Below are 18,162 nucleotides of genomic sequence, written 5' to 3' on the forward strand. Positions count from 1 at the left end.
TTATATATTTGTGTGCCATACCATAGCTCTGGGCATCACAACAGCAGTACTAGGAATTAATTTTGCACACGTGGGTCAGTGATAGGATTTGAGCCTACAACTTCAGGCATGTAAGGCAGATGTTCTTTCCATTAATCTACATCCCTGGTGTATGATTTTGTTTTTGTATTTTGGGGCTATACCCAACGATGCTCAGTCGTTTATTTCTGACACTGCACTCAGGAATCACTCTTGGTGGGCTCAGAGAACCATATGGGGTGCCAGGGATTGAACCTGGATCAGCCGCATGCAAGAGAAGTGCCCTACTTATTGTACTATCTCTCTAGTCTAGCCTGTGCTTTATTTTTTTAAAAACATCTTTTTGCTCTACTGAGAGTAGACAGGCAAGCATGGCTTTAGGGAGACCAATTTCTATTGCAAAGTAGTAATCTGTTTTTTTTGTTTTTTTTTTGGGGGGGGGGAAGTGGGGGCACACACCCAGCAATGCTCAGGGTTGTTACTTCTGATTCTGTATTCAGGAATCACTTGGTGGGCTCTGTAGATTATATGGGATGCCAGGGATCTAGTTCAGTTCTGCAGAAGGCAAAATGCCCTACCTGCTCTACTGTCCTTAAGCAAGTGAAAGTATGGAATCGCTATGGACCGAACTGTAAGAGACTGAGGCAGAGAACAATTTTGAGGGGATGGTAAAATGTAAGTTGAGTCGATTTTGGATATGACATGTTGCATGTGAGATGCCGATCAACCTTGAAACAAGTGATGATGTAAAGGTAGATGTGCCAGATGAGCTCACAGAGGAATCTGAGCTGGAGCTATATATGCAGGAGTTGTCAGCTATATGTGGTTTTTGAAGCAGTAAATCTAGATGTGATCATCTAGAACTTTGTCATGGAAAAAGGAAAGAGGCAGAGTGAATGTTTCAATATTTAGGGTGAGGACAAGAAAAACTAACAAAGAAATGAGCGTAGTGCGAGAGCAACAGAGAGTGGGCTGCCTTGGAAACAGGAGAAGCAGGAACAGCAAGGAGAGGAATATTATTATTATTATTAGTGAATAGTGTGCTTACTAATGTACTTGCTTACTATTAGCCTTTTTTTTTTTTTAGTGGGGTGGGATTTTGGACTATAACTGATATGATCAATGCTCAGGGAAATCATGGTCAGGTGATTGACCTCTTATGCTATTGTATACAGAGCACATGTCCACCTTATTTTAAGTAATATTTGAAGTAAGAAGTAGAATCACTGTGTAGGTCCCAGGTATTCTAAATTTATGCTCTTCAATTCTGTTTCTGTCATTAGTATTCTTAATTTGTAGATTGCTAGGTAGTTTTGTTTCCAGAGATAAGTACCATTTAGGATATATTCTCCCAAAAATTGAATTTGAGGGGCTGGGGCAGTAAGTAGGGTGTTTACCTTGCACATAGCCAATACAGGTTTGATCCCTGGTACTCCAAGCACCACCAAGAGTGATCTCTGAGCACAGAGTCAGGTGTATGCCCTGAGCACTGCCAGGTGTGCCCAACAATAACAAGTTGAATTTGAGTCTAATCAAATCCTGAGATAGTTTCTAGGTTATTGGAGATATGAGAATTAGAGAAATAAGTAAAAAGTAGGAGAAAATAAACAGATGTATATGGTGGAAGACAGTCTGTTGAACACATTATTGAACAAATTAATGGCATGAAATGTGAGGTGGAAGAAGGATCTGATTTAGATGAAGACATTTAGAAGACATCTATGTACCACAAGTAGATGTTGCTTGGTTTGTTTCCAGTGATTGAAAAAAAATCTCCTTGAAGCAAGGACATTTATATCTTGTCCTTGGGATAACATCTTAATGGCTAATTTTGTTAGGTGTGATGATGGTACTGGGTTTATGAAAGAGAATTTACTTTTAGATGTCCATTCTGAAATATATAGGGATAAAATTTGTTGAGTAGAAAGTTTTTTAAGATTAAGAATTGAAATAGCTATGGTTAACAGACTAAGGAATTAGTAGAAGTTACTTAAAAGCATTTCTTAGGGGGCAGAGAACTGGTACAATGGATAAGGAACTTACCCGCATGCAACCAAATCAGGTTCAATCCCTGGAATCTCTCATAATTCCCTGAGCCCTGCCAGTAGTGATCCCTGTGCATAGAGCCAAGAGTAAGTCCTGAGCACCACCAGGTGTGTACCCCAAACAACAACAACAACAACAAAAAATGTGTCTTAGCAGCAGTTGAAACTTGATTAAAGCAATCGAACAAAATGAATTTTTAGACATTTGCATTTGTTTTTCTTTTCCTGAAATGTTTTATGTGCTGTTTGTTTTCTTCTTCTTTGGGTCAATGAAAACTGTTCTTAGGCGATCATCGAAGACAGTTGCTCCAGAAATACAAAGAAGAGAAGCAGCTTCAGAAGCTGAAAGAACAGAGAGAGAAAGCTAAAAAAGGAGTCTTTAAAGTGTGTCATGTTATACCCGACAAGCCTTCTTTTCTGTCAAATAAGAAAGCTGTGAAAGCTGAGCCCAAAATGGTAAATGTATCATATTAATAGTAGAAAGCTTAAGATATTAAATGACTAAATTTTTTATTAATTTTCCCCAGCCCTTTATTCATTGAACTAAAGTTAATAGAAGGTATGAATGACATAGGGTGATGAGAATCGAAGCTCTCAAATAACTTGGGTAAATTGTGCATAGGGTGACCAGAGAGATAGCATGGAGGTAAGGCATTTGCCTTTCATGCAGAAGGACAGTGGTTCAAATCCCGACATTCCATATGGTCCCCCATGCTTGCCAGGAACGATTTCTGAGCAGAGAGCCAGGAGTAATCTCTGAGTGCTGCCAGGTGTGACCCAAAAACAAAAACAAAAAAAAAATTGTGCATAGGATAAACTATATGAGACAGAGCAGAATGAACAGTGAGCATTATGTCCAAGGATTTGTCATTTCTCCTTAAATGAGATATCTTTGTCAGGTTAATAATTTTGGAGGAGTTTCTTAGCTAGGAAGATTATAATTTGGAAAGGGCAGTGTTTATTGTTTATAGATAGAAAGACCAGATTATTTGCTAAGTAGGTAAGGCTCGTGAATCTGGCTTGGTGGATTTAAAAAGAAGAAATAGGTAAAAGTCATCTTTTTGTGTGTGTGTGGTTTGGGGAGGCAGGATGATGTTCAGGGATTACTCCTGGTGGTGCTCAGGGGACCATATGGATTGAACCTGGATTGGCGAGTGCCCTACCTGCTCTACTACCACTCTGACCCACAAAAGTCATTTTTAGAGAAAATTTGAGGGGGTTGGAAAGATATTAAATAGTGGGTAGGGCATTTACCTTGCATGTGGCCAACCAAAGTTTCATCTTGGGCACCCTATGTGGACCCCTTAGCTCAAGAGGAGTAAACCCTGAGCAAAGCTGGTGTGGCCTAAAAGCAAACAAAAATTTGACAGTTAAGGGGTAAAGGAAATTGAAGAGTCAGAGATAAGATGATTCTGGTATTGGTTTGAGAAGCTAGGTAAATCATGCTGCTTCTCAAAAGATGTAGAACACAAGAGAAACGGAATTAAGTGGGTGTGTATTAATAATTGAAAAAGACCTGTTTGAGTCATCTAGATCAGCATATCTCAACCTTTTCCAACAGTGACCTTCTTCCCACCCTGTTTCATTCCTGTGCCCCGTTCCTCATCCTATCTTTTGGCCCCCAAGTCTCATGACTGGCCCCAAATTTACACCTAAGCAATGGCTCTCTTGGAATATTGAGGGAGCTCCCACGGTACCATAGATTGCTGGTTGAGAAACATTGATCTAGCTAATAGGCCATTGTAGGGAATAGTTTGGGAAGTCACTAGAGGAGATGGCTTGTAAGGCCCTTTGACACCACATGGTCCCTCAAGCACTGCTGGGTGTGACCTCTACCCCCAAAAGTATTTTCTTTTGGAATCAGGATGGAGATTCCATACTAAGTCAGGAATCTAGTCTATAATAATTGGAATCTAAGGTGGGCATCTAAGATATAGAACTGAATGAGAACACTTCAGTAAATCTACAAAGGTTTAGAAGAGTCCATTCTAAGAGAGCTTCTTTATCCAGACAGAAATTGGGTGCCAGTTATGAAATGTAATTTGACTTTAAAATTTTGGGGCTTCACTTCATGAGGAGACATGGAAATAAACTTTTTTTTTGGTTGTTTTGTTTGTTTGTTTGTTTTTGGGTCACACCCAGCAGCGCTCAGAGGCCACTCCTAGCTCTATGCTCAGAAATCGCTCCTGGCAGGCTCAGAGGACCACATGGGATGCTGGGACCCAACCATTGACCTTCTGCATGCAAAGCAAACACCCCACCTCCATGCTATCTCTTTGGCCCCAGAAGTAAACTTTTTTGTAGTTTTGACCACACCCAGCAATGTTCAAGGTTTTCTCTAGGCTCTGCCCTCTGGTTACTCCTGGCAGGGCTCATGGGACCCTATGGGATGTCAGTGATTGGACTTGGACTTGCTTTGGGACCACATGGGATGCTGGGACCTGAACCACTGACCTGCATGCAAGGCAAACACCCCACCTCCATGCTATCTCTTCGGCCCCAGAAGTCAACTTTTTTGTAGTTTTGACTACACCCAGCAATGTTCAAGGTTTTCTCTAGGCTCTGGTCACTCCTGGCAGGGCTCATGGGACCCTATGGAATGTCAGTGATTGGACTTGGATTTGCTTCCTATCAGGGAAACAGCTTCCCCAGGATGTTATCTCACTGTCCCCAGCATGACTTTTTAAATGCTCCCCTCTTTTGATTGCCTTAAGGATGTTCAACCATCTGTACGGATTACAAGGACAAAGGCCAGAGAACAAATGGAACAGATTAAGGTATACTTGGTAATTATTACTTAGTGACCAACAGTACTTTTCTTTTTTCTTCAACGAGTAAATTCAGCTTTAATCTAATGTCAGCTTTAAGGACATCAATTGTCTTCTTGATAGATACATCTAAAATTGCTTTTCTTGGTTGATGGCAGATCAGTTTTAGCTGGATACGAAGGAAATTTTTATGAGCTCCATAATGAGCTCTACCTTGGTGTAACACTCATTTTGTTAATAGGCCTTCTAAGATCTGTGAGTGCACCTAGGGAAGTGAGGCACATAGGAGAGGTATTAAAAATGTTTGGGTCTAAAAAAAAAATGTCTGAGTCTTCAAGACACCATTATGGATAAAGTTAGGAGAGTTATTAAAATTGAGTGAAATGGTCAAGGAGGAAAATAACATGCCTTTTTGATGAGTAACATCTTCTATTCAATAAATTTGAGTCACTGTAATAGGTTCTGGAATACAGTGATGAATAAAAGAAATAAAATTCCTTGGTTTCATGAAACTTTCCTGTGAGGTAAGCAAAAAAAATATAGACTAGTAAGCATAATTACCATAAAAAGTTTTATTTTTCTTTTTAAAGAAAAAGGAACATAGTGAGTACTGAAATAAGTATGGGCTAGAATCTTAACTGGAATAGGAAATAGGTTTAGGAACCAATTTCTGATGTGTGTGGGGTGAAAGTTCACTATGTACATAGCAAGCAGTTCTCTGAATGCCAGTTTTGTGTCCTGTACTTGGGCTGTTCTGGTGTATTTTCCCAGTGAGGTATCAGGTTCAGCAGTCATGGATTCTGAGGGAAGGCATAAGGAAGTAGAAAGATGAAACAGCTCTTTCGTGGGAAAGAACTTTCTATTTTGGTTAATTTTCTAGGCAAAAATTCAAAGGGCTTGAAGTGAAAAGAAAATGTCTCGTTTTCTGAGGGCCCTCAGATTTTAGTCAGCTATTGCTAATAGCTTCGGTTATTAGTGTTTTCTAAACTCTAGAGAACTCTAGAATTCTAATCATGCTTCTAAGGAAATTTATGTGATGATAGTTTTTTTTTTTCTTTATCTCATGTAGGAGAGTGGACTTTTTGTTGGGTCATTTGTCATTGTCATGTTTCAGATGGTTCATTTTCAGATTTAAAGTGTGTTTTATACAATTAAATCATGTAGCACCTCATCTCTTAAACAGGTCAATAATGCTACTAATGTTCGAGCAACTCGATCTACTCAAAGACAAATGTTTGAAAAGAAAGCGTTGGACAAAGAGAAACAAGGTGGGATATTAGCAATTATTGTACACTCTGATATAACTGTAATTTAATAATTGCAAAAAGCATTTCATTTGATTATTTTTCTCTCACAGCTTCACAGCCTGTTGTGGCTCCCATGATGAGAATGACTCGATCAGCTACAAATAGCTTACAGTCAGGAAAACAGATTGTCAAAACAGTGTCCTCTACTACAAGAAAGCCAGTCATGAGGGCTACGAACGGTCAGTTTTTTTTCAATCTATAAATGAGCTAGAATGTCCTTAAAGTTTTTGTACATGTTTCGTGTTTTTTTGTTTTGTTTTTGGGCCACACCCAGTGATGCTCAGGGGTTCCCCTGGCTCTGCACTCAGAAATTGCTCCTGGCTTGAGGGACCATATGGGATGCTGGGAATCGAATCCAGGTCCGTCCTGGGTCCGCTGTGTGCAAGCCCTACTGCTGTGCTATATTGCTCTGGCCGCCCTTGTTTCATGTTTTTAAATCAATGTATTCCCTTTCATTTAAAGTAGAAGGAGAGGAAGCAGGATATTTTAAACCTTGCTGGTGGTTATGCACCCCTACAACATCCAGGGTTGCTGTTGAAGTGTTGATTGGTTAAGCAGTACTTCCAAATAAGAAATTAATTGGCTCCAGTGATGAAGGCTCCATCCACTTATTGGAATACAGTGTAGCCATCGAAGAACAATGAAAAATACACTAGAATATTGTTTCTGATGTAGAAAAGAAAAACAAACTAAACTTGGAACAATATGATGACAATTCTAGAAAAGTTGTATGTGAATAGAAAAAATTGGTAAACACACTGAAGTTTTATCCAGAGTACTGAGTTATGTAATCTTGGGGTGTCTTTTTTCCTTGCCCATTACTGTTCTTTGTGCTTTTATTTATTTTTTATTTTTTCAGGTATATTTTGTTTTTGGGGGCCAGAGATCGAACCCTGGTTGGCCATATGCAAGGCAAATGCCCTACCCATTGTGCTATCACTCCGTCCCAGTGCTTTTATATTTTGATGATTGTTTGTTATTGTCGCATAAAGTAAAATTCGAAAACATGAAAAGCTTGGCATGATATTTCATTTGGTTTTGACTTTGGCTTTTGGACCACACATGGTAGCATTCAGAAATCATTCTCAGCTGGCCCAGGGGACAATATGGGATGCCAGGAAATGAATTTAGGATAGTCACATGCAAGACGAACACTACCCACTGTGCTATCACTCTGGATCTTCATTTGTTTTTGTTTTATTTTATAATGGCTTGTATATATTGAGGGGTCATGATGCTTGGGACTATTATTTGACATGTAATCATAAAATCCATCTAGACATAACTTTCTGTGGATGCTCTTTTTTTTTTTTTTTTTTTCAAATCTACCATATTTTCTGGCATATAAGACAACTTTTTAACCCATGAAAAGCTTAGAAGTCGAGGGTCATGAGGCCGGAATGGTGGTGCAAGCAGTAAGGCATCTCTACCTTGCTTGTGCTAGCCTAGGATGGACCTAGGATGATCTCCCAGCGTGCCATGTAGTCCCCCAAGCCAGTCGTGATTTCTGAGCGTATAGCCAGGAGTAACTCCTGAGTGTCACCGGATGTGGCCCCAAAACAAAAGTCGGGGGTTGTCTTATACACTGGTATATGGCATGCTGAAACTTACTCCAGCTTCAGGGACAAGTGATCCAACCCCCTCTTACCGCCACATCTCATCTAGCTGCCAGGTGTCATCACTCAGTTCTCTGCTTGACCTGGTTAATCTTTCAGGGCACACAAAGGAGCTGAATTACCAAGCGCTGCATCTCATCCAGCCACCAGGTGTCATCGATGATATGTGGATTTCTGGTGCTCAGTCCTCTGTTCAGCTTTTATGGGACACAGAGGAGGTGCTGTCTCCCTTTAGCTGTCCTGTTAATCACTGCACCTCAGCCAGTTGCTCTTGGAGGAGCCTCCCACCCCGCTCTCAATGCAGATCACAATTAAAAATCACAGTCACTTACTACAAATGTCAAATGTAATATGAATGTTGGTACTCCAAAGTCTATCTTTATTAAACATATACTGTTAACCTTTGAGGTTTCTACTCTTTTTCTCTTACAGTTAATTTTTTTTTTTTTTTTTTTTGGCCATACCTGTTGATGCTCAGGGGTTACTCCTGGCTATGCGTTCAGAAAGCCTTACTGCTTGCATCACTGATCTGGCCCCTTCTCTTACAGTTTTTAATTTTCATTTGGTGTGCATTAAAAGAGAGGTAGTCTTACATGCCAATATAGCCTATACCCTTTATTTTAACAGGAAAAGTAGGGGGTCATCTTATATGCCGGAAAATATGTATGTTGCCGTGGTCCTCAAAATATGGCTCTCAGGCCACATATTGTATTTGTATCTGTTTTGTTTCTTCATTGCAAAATAAGATATATGCACTGTACATAAGAATTCGTTCATAAGTTTTGTTTTTACTGTAGTCAGATCCTCCAATGGTCTGAGGGACAGTGAACTGGACCCCTGTTTAAAAAGTTTGAGGACCCCAGTGCAACATTATTTGGTCAAAATGAATGTCTTATTTCATTTATTTTAGAAGCAGAGAGAAAATCATCAAATGAAGAAAGAACGATGAAAAAGATAGAAACAAAGACTGAAAAGGTAAATTATAAATACTTGTTTAAATCTCATTACTGCTCTCATGAAGTTGAATTAAACATATAGATTTGCTTCAAAAGGCTAAATTCTATGTATACCAAAACCTCTTGAAAAGTAAAGAAACATGGTTGAGGACAATTATTTTGTTTGTTTGTTTTGGGCCATATCAGCAACACTCCTGGCTCTGTGCTCAGGAATTATTTCTGGCATTGCTCAGGGACCATATGGGATGCTGGAGATTGAAGCTGGGTCAGCCATGTGTGAGTCAAATGCCCTACCTACTGGGGCCTGGAGAGATAGCATGAAGGTAAGGCATTTGCCTTACATGCAGAAGGACAATGGTTTGAATCCCTGCATCCCATATGGTCCCCCAAGCCTGCCAGGAGCGATTTCTGAGCGTATAGCCAGGAGTAACCTCTGAGCGCTGCCGGGTGTGACCCAAAAACCAAAAAAAAAAAGCCCTGCCTGCTGTACTATTACTGCTTTGGCCCTGTGAGGACTTTTTTCTAGGCTTTATAGGAGTTTTGTAGGTATAGAAAGCACAACTTGGTTAACAAGAATTAGGAACAGTAAGTGCTGGAGAGATAGCACAGTGGTAGGGCATTTGCCTTGTACGTGGCCAGCACAGGACTAATGGTGGTTCAATTCCCAGCATCCCATATGGTCCCCCAAGCCTGCCAGGGGATTTCTGAGTGCAGAGCCAGGAGAAACCCCCTGAGCACCACCGGGTATGACCCAAAAACAAACAAAAGAAAAGAGTTAGGAAAAATAATAAAAGCACAGCTGACAAGCTTTTATGTGTGACTAGATAAGAGGGAATAGGCACTGCTTATTGCTTCCAATTTCTTGGGCAAGTTTTGAATTGTTTTCCTGTCTCTAGCATTGACTACCTATATAGGGTAGTTTTAGTAAGATTTCTAGCATCTACTAGAATCTTCAAAAAATGACTAAAGTTCATTTTGTCATGGAGCATACATGTGAGACAAGCAAAAATAAGTATTTTAGATATAACACAGTTCCTTGGCTTATACTTTGTGCTATGGTTTCTTAACCCTGGGGGAAAAAGTTACACCAGCATTTAAGAGAACTGGTTAGATTTTTATTGAAAATCGAGCATAGCTCCTTCAAGGAAGGTGACAGAGGGTAAACTTTTATAGACAAGCCACTGAACTTCACAGCTGTTTGTTGGAAACTAATTGCATCTTATGGATAACAGGGAGTTTTTACTTTCACTGCCATACAAGCCTCAGAGACAGTGTTATACATATACTTCTGTCTAGGTTAAAATACTCATAGCATGAATCCATTCAAGGTGGTTAAAAGGTACAAAGTTTCACTTATAAAATTAGTCCCATGGATTGCAATGTACAGCATGTTGAGTATAATTAAAACTACTATTAGATCAGGGGCTAGAACGATAGCGCAGTGGTTAGGCAGCAGCAAAACTACTAGATTGTTAAATATGAAAACATTTCCATAAGATTATTATCATACTGATCATACCCTAATCAATTATTGTACCCACCCTAGGGTGTGATCAGAATACCAAGTAAGGAATAATCCAATATACTAGCTCAATGGGTTGGACATATGTTTTGAATGCAAGAGCCTTGGGTTTCATTCCTTCTACCAAATGGCACCCTGAGCATTGCCGGGAGTGAGCACCAAACTGGGAGTTGCCTCTTGAGTATTCCTGAGTACTGCCTGTGGCTCCAATACCATAAAGATAGAAATTAATAGTACTGTATTGTTTATTTAAAAATTGCCAAGAGACTGGGCCAGAGAGATAGCATGGAGGTAAGGCATTTGCCTTGCATGTAGGACTGTGGTTTGAATCTCGTCATCCCATATGGTTCCCTGAACCTGCCAGGAGCAATTTCTGAGCATAGAGCCAGGAGTGCTCTACGGGTGTAGAGTGCTGCCGAGTGTGACCCAAAAACGAAAACAAAACAAAAAATTGCTAAGAGAGGGGCCAGAGTGATAGCATAGCAGTAGGGTGTTTGCCTTTGCTGATCCAGGATGGACCTTGGTTCAATCCCTAGTGTCCCATAAAAATCACCAGGAGTGATTTTTGTTTGTTTGTTTTTGTTTTTATGATCACACCCACTGTTGCTCAGGGGTTACTCCTGCCTCTGCTCTCAGAAACTCTTTCCTGGCAGGCACGGGGGACCATATGGGATGTTGGGATTTGAACCACGTCAGTCTTGTCAGTCCTGGATCGGCAAATGCCCTTTCACTGTGCTATCTCTCCAACCCTCCAGGAGCAACCCCTGAGCACCATAGGGTGTGGCCCAAAAAGCAAAAAAAAAAAAAATTTGCTAAGAGAATATATCTCAGTTATCAAGGACAGAATATTATTTGATGATCCATGTTGACTTATATAATTTTATATTTAATCACATTATACACCTGAAATTATATCAATAAAAATACCAAAATTGGGGGCCGGAGAGATAGCATGGAGGTAAGGCATTTGCCTTGCGTGCAAAAAGATAGTGGTTCGAATCCCGGCATCCCATATGGTCCCCCAAGCCTGCAAGGAGCGATTTCTGAGCGTAGAGCCAGGAGTAATCCCTGAGCACTACCGGTGTGACTCAGAAACCAAAATTGGGGGTTTCTGTAGTTTTTTTGTTTTTGGGGGGGCCACACCAGCAGCATTCAGGGGGTTACTCCTGGCTCTGTGTTCAGAAATCACTCCTGGCAGACTCGAAGGACCACAGGGATTGCTGAACCCATGATTGTACACAGTTTATCTGTGTGCACCCAAATGCCCTACCTGCTGTGCTATTGCTCTGGCCCCCCAAAATTGGCTTTTATAGAGAAAACATTCTTCATATTTTAAATGATAAATATTGATATACACACTGAGAACTTTTTTTTGTTTGCTTTTGGGCCATCCCTGCAGGTGTTCAGAGGTTATTTCTGGCTCTGTTCAGGGGTCACTTCTGGCAGTGCTCAGGGGTTCCAGGGATCAAACCTTGGGAACTGCATGCAGGCAAACACCATATCTGCTGTATTATCTCACTGGTTCTTTGCTTATATTTATATTTATTCAAGGTTATTTTTAAAAAGATTTGATCCAGGGCCAGAGTGATAGCATAGCAGTGGGCGTTTGCCTTGCATTCACCTACCCAGGATGGACCCAGGTTCAATCCCCAGCATCCCATATGATCTCTGAGCCTGCCTGGAGCAATTTCTGAGCTCAGCCAGGAGTAACCCCTGAGCACTGGGTGTGGCCCAAAAACCAAAACAATTAAAAAAGATTTGATCCTTTGTAAAATCACCCCAGTGTGCCTTATTTCAAAGCACAGGTGAACGAGTTTGAATCAGTCGCACAACAAATAATCCAGACCAGACTGAGGGTGAAACACATGTAGTCTGGCAGTCTTTTTACCTATTATGGACCTCACTGCCTGCCAAAGCTACCATTTTTGTTTTTGTTTTTGTGTTTTTTTTTTTGTTTTGGTTTTGGTTTTGGTTTTTGGGTCACACCCGGTGGTGCTCAGGAGTTACTCCTGGCTGTCTGCTCAGAAATAACTCCTGGCAGGCAGGGGGGACCATATGGGATGCCGGGATTCGAACCAACCACCTTAGGTTCTGGGTCGGCTGCTTGCAAGGCAAACACTGCTGTGTTTATTTATTTTGGTGTTACACCAGCATTTCTTAGGGGCTGTGAGTTTTGGGAATTGAACCAATCAGTGCCATATACAAAGCCTTTTGAGCTCTCTTCCACTCCCTACTTGTGTTATATTCGAATACCTAAAACTGTACCAAGTCCTTTAATTAGGATTGGTTCTCTTTCTGGATCACTATTCCATAATACTTTTATCAGTCATTTTTTTTTTTGTTTGTTTTTTATTTTGGGTCACACCTGGCAGCGCTCAGGGGTTACTCCTGGCTCCGTGCTCAGAAATTGTTCCTGGCCGGCTTGGGGGAACCATATAAGAAGTCGGGATTCGAACGAATGACCTTCTTCATGAAAGGCAAATGCCTTACCTCCATGCTATCTCTACGGCTCCAGTATTCCATAATACTTTAAAATTTTTTTTTTTTTTATTATTTTTTTTTTTTTTTTGGGGGGGGCCAGGGGTTACTCCTGCCTATGCGCTCAGAAGAAGTCACTCCTGGCTTGGGGGACCATATGGGATGCCGGGGGATCGAACCGCGGTCCGTCCTAGGCTAGCACTCTCAAGGAAGACACTTTACCTCTAGCGCCACCACGCCGGCCCCTTATTATTATTTTTTAATACTCTTAAATTTTGTCTTAAATTGTGAACTCAGGACTGCTCAACTTTCACGTTTCAGACCTGTAAATAATTGGTTGATTCTATCTTCAGTAGAAGAATTTTCACTTTATTCTGTTTACTTGTACTTAGGTAATTTCTTTTAAAATTGGTAGTGAAGAAAATACTTTGGATCCACAAACCCATACACCAAATGAAATAGATCCAGATGGAGTTCTCTCAAAAATGGAAAACTCACCAAAGATAAATACTACCAAAATGAAAGTGAAGAATTCCTTTGCACCTAAAGATTTTATGTTTCATCCGCTAAGTGGTCTGACAACCTATAAAGTAGCCCCTATGACTCCTCGAAGTGCAGATGCTTTCTTGACACCCAATTACATATGGACACCTTCAGAAGCAAAAGTGTAAGATATACTGTTAATAATGAATCCCTTTCTAACATGGATAATAACAAATTGCCTTTCTTATATTTGACCTGTATCTTTAGAAGTTACTTAGTGAACTGTATTGATTTTGAAAAACGGGTGCAGATCTGGTATTTTGAAAGTATTCATCAGGACAGGAGAGAAGTATAGGAGTTAATGTGCTTGCCTTGCTTGTGGGACCCTGGTTTGATCCAGCACCACTTGGTCCTTTTGGGTTTCACTACAAAAATCCCCTCCCAAAAATACTCCTTAGTGGATCACAGTAAAATATTTGATAGTTTTAATATTTCCTATACACTGTTTTCTGTTATTTTTGTGATATGATGTGAGTTTAAAAAAAAATTTTGGGGGGGGTCACACTCTGCGTTGCTCAGGGGTTACTCCTGGCTGTCTGCTCAGAAATAGCTCCTGGTAGGCATGGGACACCGGGATTCAAACCAGCCACCTTTGGTCCTGGATCGGCTGCTTGCAAGGCAACAGCTGCTGTGCTATCTCTCCGGGCCCGAGTTTAAAATTTTTAATATGTAACTTACATTTTTAGAAAGATGAAATTGCTATTAATACTTTAGCTCGGTCTCATAATTGATAGTAGTACTGGTATTACTGTTTTATGCCTACAGTACTGCCACACCATGCCCCCCACCAGAGTGTTGTGTCTCACAGACCTTTCCCCCACCTCTCTTAGTCAACTCAGTTCATAGTTCTATTGACTGTATCTCAGGATTTGTTTCCCTAGGGGGCGTTTATACCATAGTTTCTTGGTTTTGACTTCTGATTTTTTTTTGGGGGGGGCCACACCCATTTGACGCTCAGGTGTTACTCCTGGCTATGTGCTCAGAAATCTCTCCTGGCTTGAGGGGACCCTATGGGACGCTGGGGGATCGAACTGCGATCCATCCTATGCTGGCGCTTGCAAGGCAGACATCTTACCTCAAGCGCCACCTTCCCGGCCCTGACTTCTGATTTGTTCTGATATGATATTCTCCAGTTCCGTCCATGTAGCAGCAGTTTGGAAAGTTTCATCTTTTCTTTTTTTGTTTTTTTTTTGTTTTTTTTTTTGTTTTTGGGCCACACCCAGTTGACGCTCAGGGGTTACTCCTGGCTATGTGCTCAGAAATCGCCCCTGGCTTGGGGGGGACCATATGGGACGCCGGGGGATCGAACCACGGTCCTTCCTTGGCTAGCGCTTGCAAGGCAGACACCTTACCTCCAGCGCCACCTACCCGGCCCCTCATCTTTTCTCATAGCTTAGATAGACAGACAGACAGACAGATTAGATAGATAGATATGCATATGTCCTTTCAAATTAATGATTTGGTGTTCTTGGGGGTAGATGCCCAGGGCAATCTGGGAGTTCATTTGGAAGTTCTATTTTGTAACTTCTTAATTTTTTGGAAAGTCTCCATGCCATTTATCAAAGAGGCTAAATCAGTACAACAGTCTTACCAGTAGTAAATGAGAATTCAAAAGAAAAATTAACTTATGGGGCCGGAGAGATAGCATGGAAGTAAGGCTTTTGCCTTCCATGCAGAAGGTCAGTGGTTAGAATCCTGGCATCCCATATGGTCCCCCAAGCCTTCCAGGAGCGATTTCTGAGCATAGAGTGAGGAGTAACTTCTGAGTGCTGCTGTGTGTGACCCAAAAACCAAAAACCAAAAAAAAAAAAAGAAAAGAAAAGAAAAGAAAAGAAAAGAAAAATTACCTTGCAAAGTGTGTATGTAGAGTTTGGAGGGTGGAGGGCATTGTAATGTGAGAAATGAGTTAGAATCTTTAAAAGAAAAAAACTGATTTTTTTGCAAATACTAGTTGATGGTAAATTTATTGGAAGTTGCTCAGGAGCATTCAAGATTACTAAATGCTTATATTCCATAAAGAGATCTTCAGGGGCCAGTGAGGTAGTTCCAAATGGTAGTTCCTTGCATGTGTGAGGCCATGAGTTCAATCCCTATCAGCACCCAATGTTCTGAGTACCACTAAAGAGATTCTAATTGAATAAAAAAGATCATCAAAATCCTCGAATTTCACTACTATTAATAAAGATGAAGTATATATATTGGTATTTAATTTGTTCTCTGCCCCAGAATAGACATTTAACTTTAATTTCTATATCAACTTTTTTTAAAAAAAAGTATAATTTTGAAATCTTTTAAGTATCTGGATTCATGTTTTATGAAACCTTTTTGCTAATTTTCATTTTTAGTGATAAGATTAAAGAAGCAACAAAAGAAGTTTTGACACAAGAATGTGAAACTTGCTCTACTGAGACAGTATATCAAGATTCAAATAAATTGCAGTCTCCTTTAGATTCTCTACCAGTTTGCAGTAAAGGTATGGTATTTTAATGTTAATTTGTGCTTCTTGATTAAGATTGAGTAGAGATTTGTTTGGCACTTTTTTTTTGTTTGTTTGTTTTTTTGTTTTTTAACAGGGATATGACTTCAGTATTAGGAAAAAGGGAAGGGCTAGGAAAAGGCACCTAGAGAGGAAACTGGAATGAGGAATTTAGACTATTAAGAGAAGGAGGATAAATAAATGTAATTTGGAGAGGTAGACTATTTAGAGGGACTGCTTCAGTAGCATAGCAGTACGCTGTTTGCCTTGCACGCAGCCGACCTATGTTTGATTCCTGGCATCCCATATGGTCCCCTGAGCCTGCCAGGATTGATTTTTGAGCGCAGAGCCAGGAGTAACCCCTGACCATCACCGGGTATGGCCCAAAAACCAAAAGAAAGAAAAAAAGGAATATTTAGAGACTATAAGTAGACAAGATTAATGAAATCATTGCCATAGAAATCAAATTCTAGGGCCGGAGAGATAGCATGGAGGTAAGGCGTTTGCCTTTCATGCAGAAGGTCATCGGTTCGAATCCCGGCGTCCCATATGGTCCCCCATGCCTGCCAGGAGCAATTTCTGAGCCTGGAGCCAGGAATAACCCCTGAGCACCGCTGGGTGTGACCCAAAAACCACAAAAAAAAAAAAAAGAAAGAAATCAAATTCTAAAATTCAACATTTAAAAAAGAGAATTAAAACTTGGGGAAAGTGTCATTTTACTTTTAAATTTTATATGTTATGTATTATTTTCTTTATAGAACATGTCTTAAATAAAAATGAAAATATTAAGAATTCCAATGGTCATTCAACCAAAGAAGTTCTGCCACTTCAGATAAATCAAGAACAGGTGTCTCAGCCAGAACACGATGTGCCATATTTCAGGTTTGTCTTATTGGTTTTAAAGTCTATTAAGGGTATTAACATCTAGATATGTAAAGCTGAAATTAAGCTCTTTTTTAAAAATGCTTTTTGTTTTGGGGCCACACTTTGGTGCTCAAGGCTTATTTCTACCTGGTCAGGGAAATCTGGCATGACTTGAGGGAACTTGTGGGATGCTGGTGATCAAACGAGGATCCCTCTCATCTTAACCTTATATTAACAAAACATTTAGGGGGAAATTGTCTTTGAATGCTTTTGACTTTTTTCTTTTGGTTTTTGGGCCACATCCATTGATGCTCAGGGATTACTCCTGGCTATGCACTCAGAAATCACTCCTGGCTTGGGAGACCATGTAGGACGCTGGGGGATCAAATCAAGGTCTGTCCTAGGCTAGCGCTTGCGAGCTAGACAGACGCCTTACCTCTAGCACCACCGTTCCAGCCCGCTGATTTCGACTTTTTAAAAATGTTCTCTTTAGGGACCAGAGAGATAGCATGGAGGTAAGGCATTTGTCTTTCATGCAGAAGGTCATTGGTTTGAATCCTGTCATCCCATATGGTCCCCCGATCCTGCCAGGAGCGATTTCTAAGCATAGAGCCAGGAGTAACCCCTGAGCTCTGCCGGTGTGATCCAAAAACCAAAAAAAAAAAAAAAAAAAAAAAAAAAATTCTCTTTAGAGGGCCAGAGAGATAGCACAGCAGTAGAGCATTTGCCTTGCACGCAGCCAATCCAGGATGAACCTGGGTTTGATTCCTGGCATCCCATATGGTCCCCCAAGCCTGCCAAGAGCAACTTAATAGTATGAGAATATGAAAAGGTAAAAGACAAATAGGCTAAAACAAATTGTTTTACTTTCTTGTGATGATACAAGTTAGATTAATAATGTTAGAAATATTCACTACACAAGAAGATATCTCACTGATGTTCAGTGATATTTTTATTCCTGGGCCTGTTGTTCAGGAACTTTCTGATTAAGTCTGCATTTAAATTGGGACTGTAAGGCAGTGCTCAGTGGGTGTTGGGAGTCACTCCTGGTGATAATCACCAGCCTATGCCAGTGTTCTGTGGCATCTCAGGCCTTTGGTCGTGGTTCCAGAGAGATACTTATCAGTGCTTATAGCTTTGTAGGCCATACAAACCCAGCAATGTCCAGGAGATCATGTAGTGCTAGGGATTAAACCCAGGCACCCAATCCCTATACTACTATATACTAAATCTATGTCCCTACATATGTAACTTTTTGTGACTATCTTTGGGGTATATCTGGTTGTGCTCAGGGCTTACTGTGCTCTGTGCTTAGGGATCACTCTTGGCAATACTCGGGACCACACAGAATGCCAGGGATCAAACTCAAGTCAGCTCTAAGGCAAACTCATTACCTCCTGTACTATCTTTGGTACCCAAAAGTAATTATTTTTGTTTTGTTTTGTTTTTGGGTCACACCTGGCAGCGCACAGGGGTTACTCCTGGCTTTACGCTCAGAAATTGCTCCTGCAGGCTCAGGGAACCATATGGGATGCCGGAATTCAAACCACCGTTCTTCTGCATGCAAGG

At 40.6% G+C, this 18,162-nt stretch overlaps 1 protein-coding gene across 1 annotated transcript in view; it reads left to right on the forward strand.

The window, feature by feature from the left end:
- Window positions 1-18,162, forward strand: part of DLGAP5 (DLG associated protein 5) — a 42,176-nt gene that overhangs the window by 1,562 nt on the left and 22,452 nt on the right. The window contains 9 exon segments of the mRNA XM_049768939.1: window positions 245-257; window positions 2,350-2,519; window positions 4,778-4,840; window positions 6,015-6,099; window positions 6,189-6,317; window positions 8,665-8,729; window positions 13,103-13,377; window positions 15,599-15,726; window positions 16,488-16,611. Of these exon segments, the coding sequence (XP_049624896.1) occupies window positions 245-257; window positions 2,350-2,519; window positions 4,778-4,840; window positions 6,015-6,099; window positions 6,189-6,317; window positions 8,665-8,729; window positions 13,103-13,377; window positions 15,599-15,726; window positions 16,488-16,611 (1,052 nt within the window).

Source organism: Suncus etruscus, chromosome 2 (assembly GCF_024139225.1).
Source record: "Suncus etruscus isolate mSunEtr1 chromosome 2, mSunEtr1.pri.cur, whole genome shotgun sequence".
In the NCBI taxonomy this organism is placed as follows: Eukaryota; Metazoa; Chordata; class Mammalia; order Eulipotyphla; family Soricidae; genus Suncus; species Suncus etruscus.